This window comes from Thermobia domestica, chromosome 14, assembly GCF_964235325.1.
Source record: "Thermobia domestica chromosome 14, izTheDome1.hap1.1, whole genome shotgun sequence".
In the NCBI taxonomy this organism is placed as follows: Eukaryota; Metazoa; Arthropoda; class Insecta; order Zygentoma; family Lepismatidae; genus Thermobia; species Thermobia domestica.
The window spans coordinates 55,211,587-55,233,042 of record NC_137467.1 but is presented as its reverse complement, the minus strand read 5'-3'; the positions used below and the strand labels follow the sequence as shown (position 1 = coordinate 55,233,042).

Genomic DNA, 21,456 nt, shown 5'->3' with positions numbered 1-21,456 from the left:
TTCTCCTAATCCGCAACCTGAGGACTCACCATGCCGTGGTGACAGGAGCCCACGTTACACGGTCAAGTCTCAGACACGACAGTAAATTTATTAGTTGCGAGGCGCTCAGGTTTGCTGCTTAAGACATCAAATCTGATATACCGCACGATTTTACGGAAATGATTCTGTGACATTCTTTCTTTGAACACGGGTGTTCTGGTTCCACAAAATTTTGAATGGCCTAGTGCACCTAGGGCAAAAAACGCATCATGTTCTTCCAGAGTTAAATTTCAGTTGTCATTTCGAAGATTACATCGTGCTTCGGCAATAGTAAATGTTTGAATGTGTTTCACCATTGACTTATTCACCAATAAACGCCATGCTAAAGTAAGACTTGAATCAGTGTTTCGTTGAGCAAAAGGCGTTGGCCCATTTGCAAGTGACACAATATTGAGAGCTGATGAGGGACTTGTAGTGAAAGCGGTGATGCTAAAATTTATCGGAGTCCAAGCAATAACACTAGATGATGTGTACTTTTTGTCACTACTATCTCTAGGCTGAGTGGCGATATAATTGCCTTGCCCTTGCCAATGACTACGACAATGCGTAGAAGCCTTTCCGTGTATACCTAAGGAGGTCACACTGCCAAAAGCCATATTTCCTTCGGTATCACTCTCAGTACTTTTAGAAGATGAAAGTTCACATTAGAAACACGAAAATCTTCATCGTTATTGTCAACACATGAATCTAACTGTTCAAAGAGGGTTATGCACTCCTCTACAGTCAATCTTTTCTGCATCGTTTGCACGAAAAGATGCACAATGTTCGAAAGCTGCACGAGGACTGCTGTAGAAATTTCTGGCGTTGTGAGTCATCAAACAAGACCACGTGACGTTTTTTCTTCTTCTCTGAATCATCACAATAAGGATGCGTGTTTCGTCGTGTCGAGGAAACAATAATGAGTCATTAGAAATCGAAAAACATACGTTTACTTGAAAATTGGTCATTTTTCTTATGAGGGTCAAAATGAGTCCTATTGGCTGCTCTAGACATATGTACACCCTCCATTCCAAAAGAAACCGAACTTTTGAAAACAAATAGTACCACTAGTGCCATCTGTTGTAATATTTTACCGGTAGATGGCGTAGTCCCTCATTGACAACTGGTATAAATGTCATGACATTTGGATGCACGGCAACAAAGTTATTGCGTTTCAACTGTCAGTGTGTTGTGTACATCGGTCGGAAAATGAGTTTCGAACAACGAGCTGCAACTGAGTTTTGTGTTAAACTGGGTAAAACTTTTAGTGAAACGCACCAAATGCTACAAACTGCATATGGTGATGAGTGTCTATCCCGTACGCAAGTTTACGACTGGTTCAGGCGATTCAAATGGGGTAGAGAGACGCTGGATGATGACGAAAGATCAGGCCGTCCCAGACCGGATTATCGGAAGAAAACATCGAAAAAGTGCGTGAATTCATCAAACATAACAAAAAATCGTCGGTGAAAGTTATTGAAATGGAATTAGGCATTCCTCAAACAACCGCATACCGCATTTTGACCGAAGTTTTGGGCCTTAAGAAGGTTAATTCGCGGTTTGTACCACACAAACTCACCGAAGACCAAAAAGTTGATCGAATTGCGCATTGCAAAGACATCGTTAAAAGTGCTCGGCAGGATCGAAACTTCTTGAAATCGATTGTAACTGGTGACGAGATGTGGTGTTTTGAATATGAGCCCGAAACAAAGCGGCAAAGTGCTGAATGGAGAGCGTCGGATGAAGGAACACCCAAAAAAGTCGCTTGGTGAAGTCAAAAGTTAAGGTGATGCTGATTTGTTTTTACGATTCAAAAGGAATTATCCATAAAGAATTTGTTCAGCCCGGCCAGACAGTCACTGGAGAGTTTTACTTGGGCGTCATGAAGCATTTCCTGGCAAGAATTCGTCGTATTCGGCCCGAATATCGCGAAATCGGCAGTTGGACTCTTTTGGACGATAATGCACCATCACATCGTTCGCGACTTGTAACTGAATTTTTGGTCAAAAATCATATTATTCGGTTGCATCATCCGCCCTATTCACCAGATCTCGCTCCGTGCGATTTCTATCTGTTCCCGAAACTGCATTTGGCGATGAAAGGAAAGCGGCACGCATCGATTGATGCCATTGAGAAGGCGACAACCGCCGTCCTAAAGACCATTCCAATAAAGGACATGGAGAAGTCGTTTGACAACTTGTTGGAGCGTGCAAATATGTGTATCGATGCAGAAGGGGAATACATTGATTAATAAAAATGATTTGTTCCAAAATGTACATTGCTTTTTTGTTTTTTTAAAACGTTCGGTTTCTTTTGGAATGGAGGGTGTATGATTATCTATTTTAATAATTAAGACATAAAAGAGACAATTTGCCACAGCATACTTGAGTGTATTTTAGAAAAAGTCAGAAAATTTCAGCTTCAACGTTACATTGTATGTTAAGTAAAAAGGAATTTGAAAAAAGGTAAAAATGTCCCCGAAGGCTCTTCAGAATTATTCTACTCTTCGGATTTCCCTGTAGTATGTGGGAAATCGAGTGTCGTATGCGTTCCGATTAGTAAGGACAAACAACACCATTTCAAGATATTAGAATCACCGTTACTTTCAGGAACGTCTCATGTAAAATCATGCCTTACTCTTCATTACTAGTTTCAAATATTTATTTCTTATGTAAGTGGCCCTTATCTTAAAAATTTAGTAAATTTGCAACGATTTGAGAAAGCAGGTTCGTACACTGTGAGTGGAAATGCACGTTTTGCAACATATCAAGGGTATGTCGTGTTCTCAAATATATACCATACACAGTAGTGAACGGTTTAACTCCAACAAAGCTGCACAATTGCTTCCATAAACAAGATCTAAATGTATTCTTCTTTTAATGACTTTAACATTTTCAACCATCTGTACAACGTGCATTCTTATTGTAAGTGAACAGAAGGAAGTTAAGAAACATTCGTTTACACTTTCAATCCTGCTGCTAAACTAATTTAATATTTTTTATGAATATGAAACGGCATAATGACGTGCATACCTCATATGAATGTATCTTACTGTTTATATCTGATAATTGAGTCAAAATCATAGTTTAAATAAATAACACCATGCTGACCATAACAAATATCTCTAGGTAACTAACAGGCTAATTTGAAATTTTACTGAATTCTAAGTTTTATGTATATATATATATATATATATATATATATATATATATATATATATATATATATATATATATATAGGACCCGTTTCAAAATAACCCCGAATAAATTTGAAAGGTGATTCGTGGCACCAAGATTAGACCAACCTGGCTACACAAATGCTCCTTTTCTGAATTATAGTCTGCCGAAAACATAAAAACATGAACTTTAAAGAAACGTAGCTCCAAAGCTATGGGATCTACCGTAGTCGGGTCAAGGCTTCACATAGAAACTAGTATGTGGTCTATCCAAATATCCAAGTTTCAAAATCCTGCGGTACTTCAGCAACATTTATTATTCAGATAGTTGTTGAGTACTTCCAGTTATATGCCCGTAACGGAACTCCCTCTGTGAAGATTGTTTTGTGAGTAACTTATGATTCTGAAACATGTATTTTGTAACATAAGGGTACATACTAGTTCCTAAGTGCAGTCTTCACCCGACTACAGTAGGTCCAATAGTTTTGGAGCTATGGATCTTTAAAGTTCATTTTTACATGTTTTCGGCAGCCTATATATCCAATTTATTCTTCGGTATACGCACTTAGATCATAAGTATAGTTAGTTTCAATTGCCTTTGTTAACTTGTAATTAACCAAAAGTGTTCGTAATTACTGGGCCGAAAATGCTATAATAGTCATTGAAGGCTCTCAGAGATTGAACATCACAGTATGTCATTTTTCTTTCTTAATTGTAACACTTATGAAAAGACCTTTTGAACGGTCAAAACAACTAAATTATATTGTTCAGAACTAACGAAATATTCACACGGAAATTTACAATTGCAGTTGGCTTCAATTCCGAAAAATGAAGGTAGTTTGGAATTCCCTCACACTGCATTACTCGTGAGAAAATCATGAATTCTAAATGATCACCTCCTTTCTCCTAAAGTCTATTTTTTCAGTACAATATGCATAAAGTAAGACCTTACATACCTTGAAACATTTCTGACTGCGTATTTCCATGAATATATTTTAGGGAAAATCAATTTTAAATTTAAGACGTCTTCGATCCTGTCTATTGGTATATTTCAGAATCGAGAAGCGGAGGCATGCAATTGCGAGTTCCAAGTTGTCTGCAGTAATATGTGAAGCTATCAAAGCTCGTCAACGTGAGCCTGCCAACTTTTGATCGGCGTCTAAGTGCTGGTTATTTTCAACAAATTTGCATTTTTTGTACCCTCTCATGATATTTAGTCAAGTACCAAAGTTCCATACACTATGTAACGCTTTGAATATTGCTAGTCAACGTCAAATTTCTATACTGTGTGTCATTAGATTTGCGTCATAAATCTCCGGTATTCCAACAGCTAATGTACTTGCTTTATCATCATACCTGTCCTTGGAATGGAACTGCACACGGATTGTCAACATGTTGGGGCTACACTTTCCATCTAATTGTAACTATAATCAATCTTAGGTCAAGTTTAATCACTTGGAGCTCGTATCGTATATTATAAATTTCCGTAGCAATAACTTTGTGTTTTATACCGTATTCTCCAGTATTATCGGAATTTAGTCTGGCTTACGAGAGTCGTCAGACACTACTTAAGGTATTATTCGTGTAATTATGGTGTTGCGCAACGCCTCAAAGCAAAATCGAAGGTTGCATCGCTGAAGCTCTAAACTATCTGATCCAATTACATGTTCCTACAGAATGGCTTGTGGCTCTCGTTCTTCCCATGTTAAATCCAGATAAAGCAATAAAAACAGACACGAGCTACTGATCTAGTTCCCATACGAATTGGTATATATTCTTCTCGGTTGCACGGAAAACAAGTGCGTTCCGTGACATTTAAAGACATACCTTTTGTTGAACAAATGTCAATTCGGTTTTCGTTTCTTCTCATACATTACAGACAAGCTTGATGGTCTCAAATGTCAGTATCAGTATGTCAGTGTATCAGTGTGAAAAAGACATATCTTCATCCATGACCAGCACCTTGTTGTTATTGGTATTAGATTTGAAAAATGTTCAGGACACTAATCAACGTTACGGTATTACAGACGAACTGTAGACTAAGGATTTGATGACCACAATGTATAAGTTATAACTAACTTACTGGATAAACTTAATTTTAAAGTGCATGTGCTCTGAACATTGCCTATATTAACACTTTCAATCCTACGCCCGAGTCAGACTCGTTTTGATTGCTTATTCCAAAACGCCGGAGCCCAAGTCCAACTCGTTTTTTTATTTTGTTTCTTAATAGCCCCTATGTAACGTATTATGCGTTCCGGTCGGTTGTCGGAGGTGGTATTAAATACTTACTGATACTCAGTTCTTGAATAAATACTATTCACCTGACATCCAGCGAAGAGTAAACGAACTATTGCAGGTTGATTGTTGTGATCAACTTTCTGGTACAAGGCCCATCCAGAAAATAACATTTCCACGCGTTCCATAGCTAGGAAACCGCATGTGGCACGCAGCGACTGCATTGACGTGAGAGAGTAAGCTCCTAGCTTGGCGCATGCTCCAGCAGAATTTTCCTAGTGCTCTCAGAAGTGCAGTGGCAGCGGTTGAAGATTGAAGTGGTTTCCTATTCCAGTTCACGCCGCGTGTGAAGTGCGAGCAATTATAAAGATTTTCAATTCACAGGGGAAAGCCCCGATTAAAAATACGTCGTCAGTTGTGCCAGGTCTGTAGACCTAACGTCATGAGCAAGCAGATATTGTGTTGCTGGTGAAGATAATTTGCAGCAGGACGCTAAAATGTGCATGAACAATAGCCCAGGAAGAGGTCAATTTTTCGATAAAGTATCATGCAGAATCGTCGTGTTACATGTATTAAAAAATCATGAGTTACTGCTCCTAAATGTAATTTATGCAGTATCATTCACTTACATCGTTAGGCTTCTTTTTTAAGCCTAACAACAGCTAAACTTTATCCTATATAAATAATGTATAGCAAATAATTTAACACCTATTACCAAATACCAGACGTGCACTTTAATACCATTTTGTATTCCGAAGTAAACTGGTATAAATTACAACGTATACATAAAATTTGGATATAAGAACCAACACATTTTATAACGCTGTAATATATATCAAAAACACAATATATATATTAAAGAATACTCTATACCATTCTTTTTCTTCTTTTAACAATAATTTTACATTGGCATGAGCTGACACCTATTACTGCAACATCTTCCAACACGTCGCTTCTCAACAACGGAACTCAGCGGTCAGTTTCCGCAGATTACCCCCCACTCCCCCCTTATTACACACTATTGTCACTGCTGACACTTTACACTCAGCGGGAATATTATTTTTGTATTGTAAAATATTTTTACGTTTGTTCGAAAAGTATATATTTCAAACAGCAGAGTAGCGAACTACCCCTTCTTACATCACCAAATTATATATTCATAATAAAATCTAAAGTCCAAAATCTTGTTTGCAATGTTCTAGTGCTTCCGTTATTATTTCGCAATGTGTTATATTTTTTAAAAAAAAATCTCTAAAACCCCGAGGACATTTGAATAAAAACGGTCAGATTAGCCCAGGATCGAAAGTGTTAACATGATCATTTAGCTGTTGCTGTTTGGAGTTGGACTTTTGATATTTTCCATGGTTTCCACACGTTCGTAATATAAAATTAATCTGTTTATGTACTTCTTCATGTACTTTCTTACCGCACCTGGGGATGCTGATCGTATTCTTCTGCTACGATTACACTATACTCTAGTTTTATCAAATTTATACTAAGGCTCTCCTCTTATTTATTCTTCTTCTCTGCTGGTACCAATTTAACACTGTCCATCACCTTGTCATTCAGCTAGCTAGGGCATTTCACACTATTGATGTTTGTACTCACCATACAAAATCAAGTAAACTACCCTGAGAATGTTGTTGAAAGAGGCTTCAAAACTTAAACAGCCAATGTGCCTTGTATTTCCGACCAACATTTTCCTTCGTTTTAGGCTAGATTTAAAACAAATATGCAGTAGTGTTCTTGACCTACATTGTACGCTGGTGCTTACGAAGATCTCACCACTGACGAATTTAAATGTCTATCTCTTTGTTTTCTACATGGAATAATTTTTTGCCATATTCTCCCTACCAACCCTATATCTTCAATTACTACTTTCATAGAGTAAACTACGCGTTAATGCTCAAAATTACCAACAAATGTTTGAATCGTTAATAGAACCGTATCCTTATATTTGAATATATTTCATAAGAGAGAATTATGTTGGTTGTCTGGTTATAAATCGGAAAATTTAGCACTTAACTAAATCGCCTTTATCCAGTACACACTCTGAAACTAAAAATGATTAACTTTGCTGTATGTAATGTACTTAAACTTTCGATTCGTCATGAGTTTAGTATCACTAACATAAAAGAGAATGCTGTAATAACCTTGCGGAATATTATACTAGTAAACATATCCTAAGTTCAAGATACTTTTGAGATGATGCTATTAGCTAATGCACCTGGGTTATATCAATACTGTCTGCTGGGTACCGCGATGTTTCGGAACTCAGGAAAATGTGTTTATTCTCACGATATGCAGAAACCTAACATTGACAGATGTAGTACTTTACTTCTCCCTCTCTCTCGTCTTCAACGTTAGTAGTTATTTCTCATAACGTATGATCTCTCGCTTGTAAGCAGTTAAGAAAGAAGCAAAGGAAAATACGTTTCATTCAGTATAAAAAATTGGCAATTGGCAAATGTCGTTGCATATTAGTCATCGACTTTAGTAAATAGTATTTAGTATTGTAAAACCCCGGGCCGTATATTCTAACTAAATATTCGCGACATTATTCTTTGACAATTCAGAGCATTCAGACCTTCAAAAGTGCTTGAAAATGCCTAAAAATCTTAAAACCTGGATTTAGTTACTCAGGCAGTTTTTAGTGATATTATCCTCATTAACATTTATGAGAGTCAAATTGTTGCCATGATATGATATTTTCGTTCTAATACCTTTTGCAGATATTCTTTTATTATAGCTATGTATTTTTTACTTATTTTGTAGCTATGCATTGTATATATATCTTCTATATACGTACTTCCCATGCCTTATATTCGGATTTAAGGTTTTTAGTGTTCTGTTTTGAAAACTTTGCAGTTAGCTTTCTTTTATTTCTTTTTATTTAACTTTTAATAGGTATAAAGTGTGATGTATTTATACTACATTTAAACAGATAAGTTTTCTTTCTGCTAACGTATTTATTAAAAAGTGATAAATCAATCAATAAATATAATTGATTAATTATAAGGTAACCAAGAAAGTTCTCTCGCTTTTTCACGCGCTACTTTCGAACATCGATATATTACCTAACACATACTTGGAATATCAAAAGTAGTCTCCATCAGCACTGACGACCTTCTGACAACATTCCAGAAGACCATAGATTCCATCGCGATAGAACTTGGTGGGGAAGCGAAGAAGGTATGAAGTGCATTTTTACCTCTACTAGGGATTTGAACTGGCGTCCTCTGAGGTGCTTGTCCAAGAAATGGAATAGGTAATAATCGGGCGGCGCAATGTCCGGGGAGTATGGCGGATACAGTAGTATTTCACATCCATGGCGTAGAAGAGTGTCCCGGTAGGGCGTGTCGATTTTTTCAATTTTCGAATTCTTAAAATGAGGGGTGCTAAAAAGTTGAGACCTGACCTTGTATTTCGAAGCACATATTTACAAATTCGATATAATGTTGTTTTGTTAGGTAAATGTCAGTCCAAAGTTTTTGTCATTTTCGTGCTCTTTTTACAAATTTACTTTTGTTGTTCATAGATGGCGCTAGAGTTGTATTTCGTTTATTGAGCAGAAACACATGCTTCTTAAGATTAGTTTTATCTATTTGCATCTTTCCGAGTTACAGTTTTAATATTGTGTCAAATTTATATTCTACAATCATTAAATTAGATATGATATTTTCAATTTTCTTCAACGGGTGCCAACGTGTTCACAATTATTACCTGATAATTTCAGTGGTATTGAGAGCATCAAATCAGAGAGTTTTAGACAATGTTTGCAGATCTGTTTTGTTTCAGTGATTGTGCCATCAGTGTCTTAAACTTTTTAATTACAATGACTTCTAAGACGAAAACAAGACGTAATACTTTTACGCATATAAGTAATTTCATTAGAACCGGCAGAGAATTGTTACCATCTGAGCTTCTAACATTACGTAATGTTCTCAGGTATGGCTTACTTCTAAGGGAACAAAGCATTAAAGACAACCGAAACTATTCTTTAGCCCGTCTTGCCAAAGACATTTACCCCCAAGTGCTTGAGAAGTGGAAAAGAGCAAACTGTTCTTTCGTTGTCCCAGTGATAAATTCACGACTTACCAATTTAAATAAGATCCAGTAAAGTTGGGATCAGGCAAGAAACATTCCTCTTGGGAGAGGAAAGTTAGATATGAAAGAGTCCTTTGTTTCAAGATTTGACAAACTTTTTGACATTCTCAATTGCAAGTGTGCTCTGAACTCGGTTGCTCCAAACGTGGTGGTTGCAGGAAAGAAATACACATTTACTGTACTTGTCCCAAAGAGGTGAAAATTCCTGTGAAAGAACTTCTTTTCATTAAAGGTCAACGGGAAAAGACTGGCTCTATTGGACCTCAATAGATTGGTTTACCAGATGTGCTTGAGAATAAGAGACAAGGCAGGAAACAGAAACGCTTATAAGACCAAAAGAGACGATTTAGCGAATATGGAGATAGAAGTAAAGGGAACATTTCAACAATACAAAATGAAATCTCTGAGAGTGAAAATGAGGAACAAACATTTGAAACACAACATGGAGATGATGGAAATTATGAAAACAAATTGCAAAATTGAAGCACACATTCCACTACGAAGAAAACAAAATATAATACTTTACAAATAGCTAATGTTGCCATGCTGAGCATTAGGTATGGTGTCGGCTTGCGTGCCACAGCTGCCATATCAACTGCGGCCCTTATGGATGCTGGCTTGATCACCGACAAAGACCAAAGGCTTGTGATTTATCACAGTAAAATGAAGAGAGCACAAGAAAAAATAATGAAATCCGTGGACCAAGAATTTGATGAGTTTTGTCAGCAAGGTAAAATCGACTGCATCTTTTTGACGGTCGTGAAGTTATTATACAAACGTTATGCTGGTAGCAGAAAATTCAAATCACCAGTTCCCCGGGATTATAAGAGAACAACACTATTCTGTTTGTAGCGACCCAGGTGGACGCTACTTTTATCATGTCACTCTTCAGAAAGATTGTGACAATAAAAAAGAAGCTTCAATTATTGCTGATAATCTTGTAGACTTTATGAAGGAAAAGGGCGTTGATAAAAGCTTACAAGAAATTGGAGGTGATTCTACTAACGTCAACACTGGTTGGGAAGGTGGTACTATGCATTGGGTAGAAGTGAAACTCGGTCATAAGCTGAATTAGTTAGTGTGTGCTCTTCACACTAACGAGTTACCTTTGCGACATTTACTGTAATCACAACACTGGATGGCAGAACTTTGTCTAACAATCAGTGGAAATGCACTAATGGTAATATGCTAGACGCAGTTACTGAACTTGAAATCTATCCTTCATTCCAAAAACTCCCAATTGGAGAGCCTCTTATTGCGCTGAGTAAAAATATCGTAAAAGATTTATCTAAAGATCAAGCATACGGATGTCGGATTACACAGGCCATTCACTCTGGAAAACTTCCACGGGATCTGGTGCTTCTTGACATTGGTCCAGTCAGTCATTCAAAATAGTTGACCACAACAAATAGACTGTGTCGTTTGTGGGTTTCTAAACATGGGCTTAATGGCAAAGATCTCATGAACCTTAGGCGGATAGTGGAATACATTGTTGGTGTCTATTACCCGTGTTGGTTCAACATCAAAGTCAAGCACTGCTGGGTGGAAGGGCCACGCCACAATCTTGTTTCAACTGCAGCGACTTAAAATGCAGAAGAAGATTGTTGTGGATGCTATACTTCCAACGATCCAGCGCTCAGCATAGTATGCATTCATTGAAATTGTAATCCAGAAACTTCTATGCTTGGATGACATTGAAGTAAGAAAAGCTGGTGTTCAAAAGATACGTAACTTGAGAGGTGAGGCAGCACAGGGAAATCTCTCCGTACGTCCGAGGAAAACATCTGCTATCAACCCCAATGCTTCCTGCTAGAGATGATTGATTGGTCTGAAAGTGTTTATGAACCTCCCTTGATATGTAAACTTTCAACAGCAGACGTCAAGAAGTTTGTAGACGTTCCGATGAAAGTACCACAGTGGCCATGTCACGCTCAATCTATAGAAAGGTGTGTGAAGCAAGTTACAGAGGCAGCAGGAAAAGTCTATACGCATGAGAAACGTGAGGGGTACATCAGAGTTCAAGAAGCAAGTCGACAGATGGTGTACAAAAATGAATCAAATCTGGACTTAGTGAAACTTGTTTTGTGAATAACTTGTGATTTATTAGTATATTGCTTAATTATTACTGTTTCTTGAATACATTTGTATTAAGTAAAACAAGGACAACTTTATCACAAAATGTAACTAACACAAATGTAGGATTTAGGATTTTAGATTTATGTGCTTTCGGCATCTAAGGCCATTTAGCCCGTAATGATTTGAGAGAGGGAAAGAATGGAAGAAAGGATTGGAGAAGGAAGGAAGCGGCCTGGAACTTATAAGGTAAGTACCACCCCGGCATTTGTCTAGTGTGAATGAGGAAAACCCACGAAAAACTCATTCAGGGTGGCTGGCCTAAAAAGGCGTCTTACCCTTTTTCGACGGAGTGACCCCACCAGGAATCGAACCCGGAACCGCTCGCACCGAAGACAACACAAATTGTAGCATGTATGTAGTAATAGTATAGTAGCAAGTAAGAAGTGTATGAACTGTGAAACGAAAAATGAAATACATGAAAAATACGTTTCTCAAGATTTGTAACAGAAGATACACATTTGAAGCATGGAGAATGTTAGGTATTTTTACTACAATAATCATAAAATATAATAGTTTGTAATCAAGATAATGTTTTCTTTCCGCTCGTAGTAACTGTAAATCAATAGTATAAAAACTATATACAGTATTTCAATACGTAAGTCTATGTGTACAGAAATTTCATTGAGTGTTTTTTCAAAATATTGGTTACATACTTTTCCTTATGTACCTGTATCTTATATCAATATTTTTGGTGATTAGTAAAATGTTTCACGGAAAAATAATTTATTTTATAACATCGCATGGCATTTTCGAAAGTATTTCAGTATGAATTTCTGAAAACTGCTTTTGTGCCATTTTCAAATCTTGATTTACCTAGCTAGAATTTCTTTAATCACAAAACTAAGTGCGGATTTGAATTTCTCATACCTAAAAACATAATTTTAAGACCCCTCATCATGAAAAATGCAAAAAAGTATATTTCACCCTCAAAATTGACACGCCCTAGTGTCCCGGGTTATCCTAGCCATGTGAGTCTAGGCACTGTCCTGTAACAGGAGGACCTCTTTGCGATTCAGAATCACTGGCTCCAGAGTTACGATGTTTTCTTGAACACGGCTAACTGCTGACAGTACAGAGCTATATTGATGCTCTGACCAGCTGATAGCAGATCCCGATGCATGGTTCCGCGAGCAGTCCACCAAACATACAGGAAGACCACCTTCTGATGCAGTGCTGTTTTGGAACCACTTCAACGGATGCTACCCAATGATGACGGCGCTGTGGAGCTTCGTAAAGGTCCAGCTTCTCATCACATGTCACAACTCTATATAGAAATTGCTCTTTCCTCAAACTAGACAGCAAGAAAATACAGGTGTCTGTTCGCGTTGCCTTCTGGCCCGGATTCAAATCGTGTGGGACCCATCGACCCAACTTGTATTGCTTTCCAAGTTGATGAATGATTTCCCCACTCACACTAAATTGTAGTCCCAGTTCCTCACATATCTGATCACTGTTCACCTCAATTGCTGCCTGAAAATCTTCATTTTGTACATGCATTGGTCTTCCAGCACGTGCTGCGTCTTCGAGTGTTTGTTACCGTCCTTAAGCTTGTTAAACCAGCGCTGCACTGTTCACGTAGTCACAACACCCTCACCAAAGGCCTGGCATATCTTACGCCTCGCTGCAAAGGTGTTTGATCCCAGTTTGAACTCGTACAACATACCCGCCCTTATAAGGCTCTGTGAAGGTACCATGTTCACTCTACAATGACGCAAGTTTACGGCGTAACTGAACTGCCACAACCGATATTATATTGGATATACCTACACCAACAACTGATTTTTGTCTTACCTCCATTCACATTCAACTCACGGTCAAAAAGCGAAAGAACTTTTCTGGTTATTTTTATACTTTTGTTGCAGGTATCCTGAGCAATCGTTAACATTAAAGATTCTATACGTTAAGATAGTAACTTTTCAGACTAATTTGTGTTCCTAAAACATATGCCCTCACACTAATACAGTTTACATTTACTAAGGATATGAAATGATTCGTAGTCATGATTAGTATAAAAATGTTCAAGGAAAGTTGCATGATATTGATGATAAAGTATATATTATCAAAGAGTAATCATTAGATCATCAATATATAAACAAAGGATAAATTAAATTTTATTTTAGATTTCTTCGAAAGGTATCCTAGATGTAACCTAACTGGACAAATATGTCTGAAGATAAAGAAAGGTATGTATGTGTTCTCGTATATAAGTAATAGTATACGTTTTATATACTTTTGAAATTTCTATGAACTTAATTTGACATTATTATTTGTATATTAGAAAACGGGTTTCTTATCCATGTTTCATTAGAGAATATCAGTTACTATTGAACAAATATAGCACGAAATATGGCATATCAAACTACGAATTGTAGAATTATAGAAGGAATTATTTGGGTATAGTATAATATTTGAAATAATGTTTATTATATATGTACACAGTATCATTGATTGTTGAAACATATTGGAAAAGGAACAGATTTTGAATTATTAATAATCGAGTTATGAAAGAGTATCCAAATAATTTGTTCATCGTTTTCTTTTCTTTTCTTTATCTTTTCTTTTTTTCTTTTTTTTTAGAATCATTACTTCGATATACGGAATCACTTTCAAAAATTTTATAATGGTATCTCCCTAGAATTTTGTACATTTACGAACAAATTAATAGTGTATTATTGTATATTTAATGCATAGGCAACATTTTACAGATAATGTGGTTAATATCCATACAGCAGTATTAACTATTAAGTAACAGATAAATTTCAACATTAGAACATTAAAAGTTGTTGTAGACCAAGTAGGTAAGGGATTATTGTTTTCCAAGTGTTATCTCTTGCAATTTCATTTAAGCCATTATGTTGTTTCGTATCACACTATGTTCTCTTTTGATTCGTGCCACTATTCAGACACGAACGCCAATTTATCAAGGAGTTCATAAAATACTTTAAGATGTTTTAATTAATATGTTCTCACTACATTTCTTTTAGGTGAAATATTTTCACAAAATGCGATCGAAAAATGCAATTGTTTGCCCGAATGTATGAAGACCTGGTTTGATATAAAAAAGAAGACTTACAGGTATGTTAACTTTATATGCAGCATTAATTCATACAGTAAAACTGCATCCTACTGTCGAATGATATTTTAGTATGCGCAGTTCTGCGTTCTAAATCGATGCTGATCGATTCAATACAAGCAGAAATAAGTGTTTGGAGATTTATTAAGTTTAAAATTTTTCATGATAATGCATATCGGGAAAATTATTTTCTTGGGATTATACGTACAACTCACTGGAGATAAAGAACTAAATAGAAATTAAATAAGTAAAGGTACAGTTTGACTATACGGCTCCACAGATTGCAAAATGTACGGAAAAAATGGAGAAAACGTGGCCATTTTATGTCGAGAACAGAACCTAACGAACCACTGGGGAGCTTCTAACCTGTTCCTACTGCTACTGCTACTCCTCCTCCTCCTCCTCCTCCTCCTCCTACTACTACTACTACTACTACTACTACTACTACTACTACTACTACAACTTATACTATGGATCCTTATGGTAAAACTTCACGTAAGTCAATAAGTAAATAAATAGCGTTTAAGTAAAAAATTAAAAATGTCTATTGAAACATTTCTGAAATCATTATAGTTTAAGTTTCAGTGTTCTCCCTTACGGGAGATTTATAAAGGAAATACCAGCCTTATAGCCTTGTGGCCTACTTCACTAAATTTGTTTTAAATTATGTACTAAAGTGGCATGTGCCAAAATGGCCGAATTTGCCTGTTTTAAATATGATTGTTTATCACACTGTTAATAACAAAGAAGAATAAGTGGCGCATCAACATACTGAAATTAAATCACAGTATACTAAAATTGAAACAATCACAAAATTGTCAAAAATATTGAAATGCAAAGAGTAAAAATTGAATAAAACCTGAGAGCAAAGCTCGGTTAGTGTTTACAGCGCCATGTCTTATACGCCTCATGACTATAATTGGAAGTTTGTATAAATACACTTTTTAAATAATAATGATTCTTCAAAATTTCGTTCCATAAAACCTTTCTTTCTTGAATAATATTGTAACTATGTAATTTGAACATGTTTTATTTATTGTTGTGATCAATGTTTTGTTGTTGTACTGAATTGTCAATGTGGAAAATAATTATTACCATATACCAGTTATCATATTTTACCTTCATCGCTTTACATAAGTATATCCCAAGTGAACTTGGGATATAGCCTATATAACCCACGTCTGATTATTTATTTCATGATTAAAATATGTTCTTAGTGTGAATAACCAATCCTAACCCTTTTAAATTATATCACCTATATTTTGGTGATTGGGTACAATCTTCATTATTCGATTTAAAAAGGTACCAATAATGTTTTTACTTCGGTTTTTTGTTTCTTTGTTTGTTTGTTTTTGGTTTCAACTCTGGAGGCATTGCAAGACACGTTACGTGCGCTTTTACACCTTTCTGCTTCGAGACAGAGCGTGATGATGTCATGACTTCAAAAAGTATTTTTTTTTGTTATGCCTATTTTTATTATTTTTGGCGGGCTTACTTTTGCACCTAGAAGGTTGAAATTTTGTACACACATTTAGTGCCTCCTTTAGCATTTTTCAGATTTTTCATATATCTTAGTTAAAACAGGGGAGTCCACAGGGGCAAAAGGGTAAAAAAAAAAATATTTAAAAATCCTTTTTTGCGCTTTCTCCGCCTCAGATACGTGATAGAGACAAGGGGATGGCAACGTTTGAAAGAGTGTCCTATTCTGAAGAGAACGATGTACGAACCATGATCCTAGGATTAATAGGGATGTCTCCAGAAATTTGTGCCTGAAATCCTGTTTTATACGGGAATCTGTGGTATTGTGGAGATATTATTGTGGGGGCCTTCCTTTTGCATCTAAAAGATTGAAATTGTATACACACATTCAGTGCACCCCTTAGTATTTTTCAGATTTGTTTTCAGATCTCTACGTTAAAATAGGGAGTTCCAGAGATGTAAAATGCTTTCTAAAAGATATTTTTAAACAAAATATCCTTTTTTCACGATTTTTTACCTTTTAAAAGTTCGTTCTATTCTGAAGAGAGTGACGTACGAACCATAGTCCTAGAATAAGGTGTTCTTAGCTCATTGGTAAAAAATTTTCCCGCCCTTACTGCTCAAGATAAGACCAAACCAACTTGGTGTAACGGGCCAATTTGTGCACCTTGAGTCGCTCCACGCCACCTGTTAGCGATTGGTCGAACTACGTCTAGCGTAACGACGAACACGTTGTCAGCGGCCCTATCGCTAACCAGCGTATCGGGAGCATTCCTAGGCCTTGTAGCCGTCACGTCTGACTTCCCAGTTTGCCTCACGATACTGCTTTGACGCCAAAAATTGGGAAATCACCGGCCCGAAATTGAACTTGAGACCATGTAAACATAATGCACTAATCACTAAACTAGGTGTCCCCATACTATTCAAGATAGAATCTTGAAATTTTGTACATACATTTAGTACATCCCTTAGTATTTTTCATATTTGTTTTAAGGGAATGAGGTACGACCTATGATCCTAGGATAAATAGAAGTGCTGCTGTAGCTGCTTGACTGAAAGTCTGTAATTTACTTTAAAAAGCCATAATTTAAATAGGGTTAATGGATCAAAATGTATTTATGTTTCTTCTGCAGTGTATTAATTTGAATATGACATCAACGAGTAAAATATCGAATTTAAAATATATTTATTTTGTCATACGTGTTATCCTTTTGAGAATTCTTATAGTGTACGTTGTTTAATTATTTTACTTCTAATATACTCGAAATGTATATATTATACAGTATTTAAATCACTTTCGTGGTTTCAAGTGATGCAGTTGTCACTTGAAAAAATATAATCATTGTCTCTCTATGAATTAACACGTTGACAACTATGTGAGCCACATATGGCTCACACTAAACTGCTGCGTGAGGCCCCGTGAGCCATATATGGCTCACACTAAAACTGACCGTGGGGCCCCGTGTGCCATATATGGCTCACGCGTTGATTTTCGTTTGGCACTTATCTGAGGCCCTATGAAAATAATTATGTTTCTTTACAATACGATGTATTGAATCAAGTGTGTGGCTATATTGCATGCCCATTAGCTTTTCGAATTATATCCGTATCCACAGAAAATATGTGAAAATGTTAACTTGTTGAAAATGCGAAAATTCAACTTGTTTAGGCTTTTATTCAGCTTGGACTTCGCATTTTAGAATGTAGCATATTGAGATAATACTTACCTAGAGACCTCATTATTCAATATTCCAAGGTTTTGAACCAGATCTGGCTCTGGTTGGACAATATACGTCTGCTGCATATGGCTCACATGAAAAACAACGTAATTGACACTTTTTTTATTAATAATACATTGCTGCATACTATTAAATATATATTTCTTTTACAATTTTAATGGTATGCAACAATGCATTATTAATTTTAAAAGGTGTCAGTTTCCTTGTTTTTCATGTGAGACATATATGGCTCACAGGGCCTAGACGTAACGTTTTCCTCTGAGGCCCCATAAGCCATATGTGGCTTACGCAGTTTTTCCACCAGGAACCAGATCTGGTTCCAAAAACTTGTAATATTGAATATTGAAGTGTCTAGTTACGTATAATTTGAATATCGCTTCGTGATCCGGTGGAGACCATAAGGCAGACATACGTTGGTGCCATAGTCCACCTTCAAAAATGACCATGGGCAGTCGATGTGTTAGCAAAAACAAATATGTAGCGGAGAATGAAATAAACAATATTGCAAAGTCTTTATGTTATGATACTATATTTTTATTATTTTTATCGTGTTTCGTTGACAATTAAATGTTTCGTACTTGTACCGAGCACCACACGACACACTGGCACAACTATTATGTGCTATAAAGAAAATACCTGCGTATTAATCAGTCAAGAAAGTAAGTTTGTTCAATATCCTTTACATTGATGTGAATATGTTCGCTAGGAAGTGTTTAAAATACTATGGATAGAGTACTTAGAGTACGCAGTAAATGAAACATTTATAAAATTTGTATTGTATAAGGACTTCACATTAGAGACAATTATTCCAATCATGAAAAATAGTTACCTAAATGTTTTATATCATGGTGTATTACCTTAATAATTTATATCATGGTGAATTCCTAATAACGTAACATAAATAATACTTAGAAATATGAAGTAGTAGGCCCGAATGACTCACCTCTCAAAGGTCAATGACCTTTGCCCGGGGTCAATGACCTAGGGGTATTTAGGACTATCCCCTCTAAATTTTCGCAGGGATGCCATGGCCCACCCCCTAAATTTTGGTAGGTGTACATAGGACCACTCCCTTAAATTTTGGAAATTCCCAAATCTAAAAATTTGGTATGGTAGCCTAGGACCATAGTACATACCTCTAACAGTATTAGGGGTCCACCTCGTTCCCTTTCATGGGTAAAAAATTGCCAAAAAGTCAAATTTCAGAAGGTTTTGACCTAATTTATCCCCTTTCATGAGGTTTAATTACCTTATATAGTTATTTGGGCGTATACAGGGGTCCATTCCCTTTCATAAGACGTGGGTATATTAGTTCACCCTTCAAAAATTTGGGAGGGGTACCTTGGCCCACCCTTAAATTTTAGAAATTGCCAAATTTAAATATTTGGTGTAATAGTACAGAACCCTAGTATGTATCATTATAAATTTGGGTAGTCCACCTCCTTCCCTTTTAGGGATACAAAATTGCCAAAATATAAACGTAAGCAATACGTTATACCACGTCTTTGGTTTTTGGTCCATTTTATCCCCTTTTGATGAGGTCCTATTACCTTATATGGTTATATGTTCATTTATAGGGGTCCATTCCCTATCATAAAACATAGGTACATTGGTGCATCCTTTAAATTTTGGCAGGGGTTCATAGGACCACCCCCTCTTCAATTTTGAAAATTGTCGAATTTAACCATTTTAAGACGTCAATATGTATCATGATAAATTTCGGTGGTCCTTTCATGCGTACAAAATTGCCAAATTTTTAGTACAACGACGTGTTCAGTTATTTATTCAATTTATCCTCTTTGATAGGGTTATAAGTATGGACGGGTATCCCCTGACCCTTAGGGTGTCAAATGCTAGTACGGTCACGTGATCGATGAGTTGGTTTTGATGCGTGCGTCTTTGATACGACGAAGGGTCCCTGGTGAATGTTTTCTGTGAGTTAGGTGGAAATTTTGAACAAGATTCATGACGAAAGTTCTCGTCTTATATCGCAGAGAATATTACTTTGAATTTGATAACGTTGTATATACCATATTGATGGAATGAAAAATAGAAACACATAGATAAGCACAAATTGTATTTTATTCATTTTTCTGGTTTCTTCTTTTTCTTTCTTGTTGCACTAAGGTATTGGCAATGTTTGTATATTGAGTTGGATTTCTTCATTAGACCTCCTCCTCTTCTCGATTGTGATGATTTGTTTCCTTATTTTGCAGCATTGCACAGGTTTGCAAAGCTTCGTATTGTGAATTCTGTAAAAAGAACGAGGAAAAAGATGATTAGTATAGAAATAGATAATGATAAAATAAATATACTCTCAATAATAAATATGATAAAAATACCTTAAAGGTATATTGCAGTAGTCTACGATCATTAATCGAGGGTATTGTTGTGAACAAGTATTGAATTTCACACAGGGATTTTCCTTGGGCTTTACAGCACAAATAAAAATAAGCATAATAGCCACATACGGATGATCCAAGACGTTGCGTTTGGCTATTATTATGTTTACAATACATACAATGAAGTTTTAAGAATGCAGCATGTTTTGGTACATAAGGAGGAAGGCCATAACTGTCAAAATATTCTCCAACACCGCGATTATCAATATAAATTGCAATCCAATGGGTTACTAGTTTTGTAGATGGATCTGTATTTACAATGATTGCCAGAGGAGGAGAAATCCGTGAGGGAAACTCATCTTGTCAGTGGAACATTGCCTTTTAAGGCATTATAACAACATTCACAAATACTATGAATTAATGAAGCGTCTGCATTAATAACAGCTTTACGCAATCTAGGTTTATCTTTGTGCAGAGCACGTAGCAGTTCAACGTGTTTCACTGTACGAGACATCGTGACAGACTAAGTCATTTTTTTCACATGCACAATAATTTAAATATGTTTTGTTGGTACGTAAAGTAATGCAAATCGTCGGGAAAAATAGTTGTACGAAATCGCATTTCATCGCGTGTATCTTGTTTAAGATGCATCAGTAAATAGCCATGTGGATTTCTTGTTGCGTCTGCATAACTTTCTTGTAGAAACAGTGGATGCTCAGGCATGATTTGACAACTCATATGCTTGATTTATGTCACGCGGATTTTTAAACAACACCAAATGCAAACAATTTAAACTCATCTTTCTATTTGCTTTACTTTGATGAAATACATTTTGTGTTATAAATATCACACTAATATTTGATGATGCGGGAATATATAGGATGACCTTCCGGGAATATATCAACAACATCGCTTTTCACTTCTCGCATATGGTCATCAATAATAATCAAATGTGGTCCATCTTGAGGTTGAAAATCTTTCATTCCTAGAAGTCCGTGAAATTCTACTGGAACTGGCATTGTTGCATATACGTCTTGCCATTCTGCATAATACCAGTGTATCTTACGAAATTCCATAATCATCATGGTTGGGAGACGGGCAGTAATCGCTTCACAAAATACGTTTTTCCACACCCACTAGGTCCTGCG

The 21,456-nt window shown here is 36.2% G+C and overlaps 1 protein-coding gene across 1 annotated transcript in view; it reads left to right on the top strand.

The window, feature by feature from the left end:
- Positions 1 to 21,456, top strand: part of LOC145669677 (uncharacterized) — a 429,650-nt gene that overhangs the window by 383,712 nt on the left and 24,482 nt on the right. Inside the window, exons 13-14 of the mRNA XM_081737933.1 lie at positions 13,796 to 13,858; positions 14,660 to 14,750. Of these exons, the coding sequence (XP_081594059.1) occupies positions 13,796 to 13,858; positions 14,660 to 14,750 (154 nt within the window). The remainder of the gene's footprint in view (positions 1 to 13,795; positions 13,859 to 14,659; positions 14,751 to 21,456) is intronic.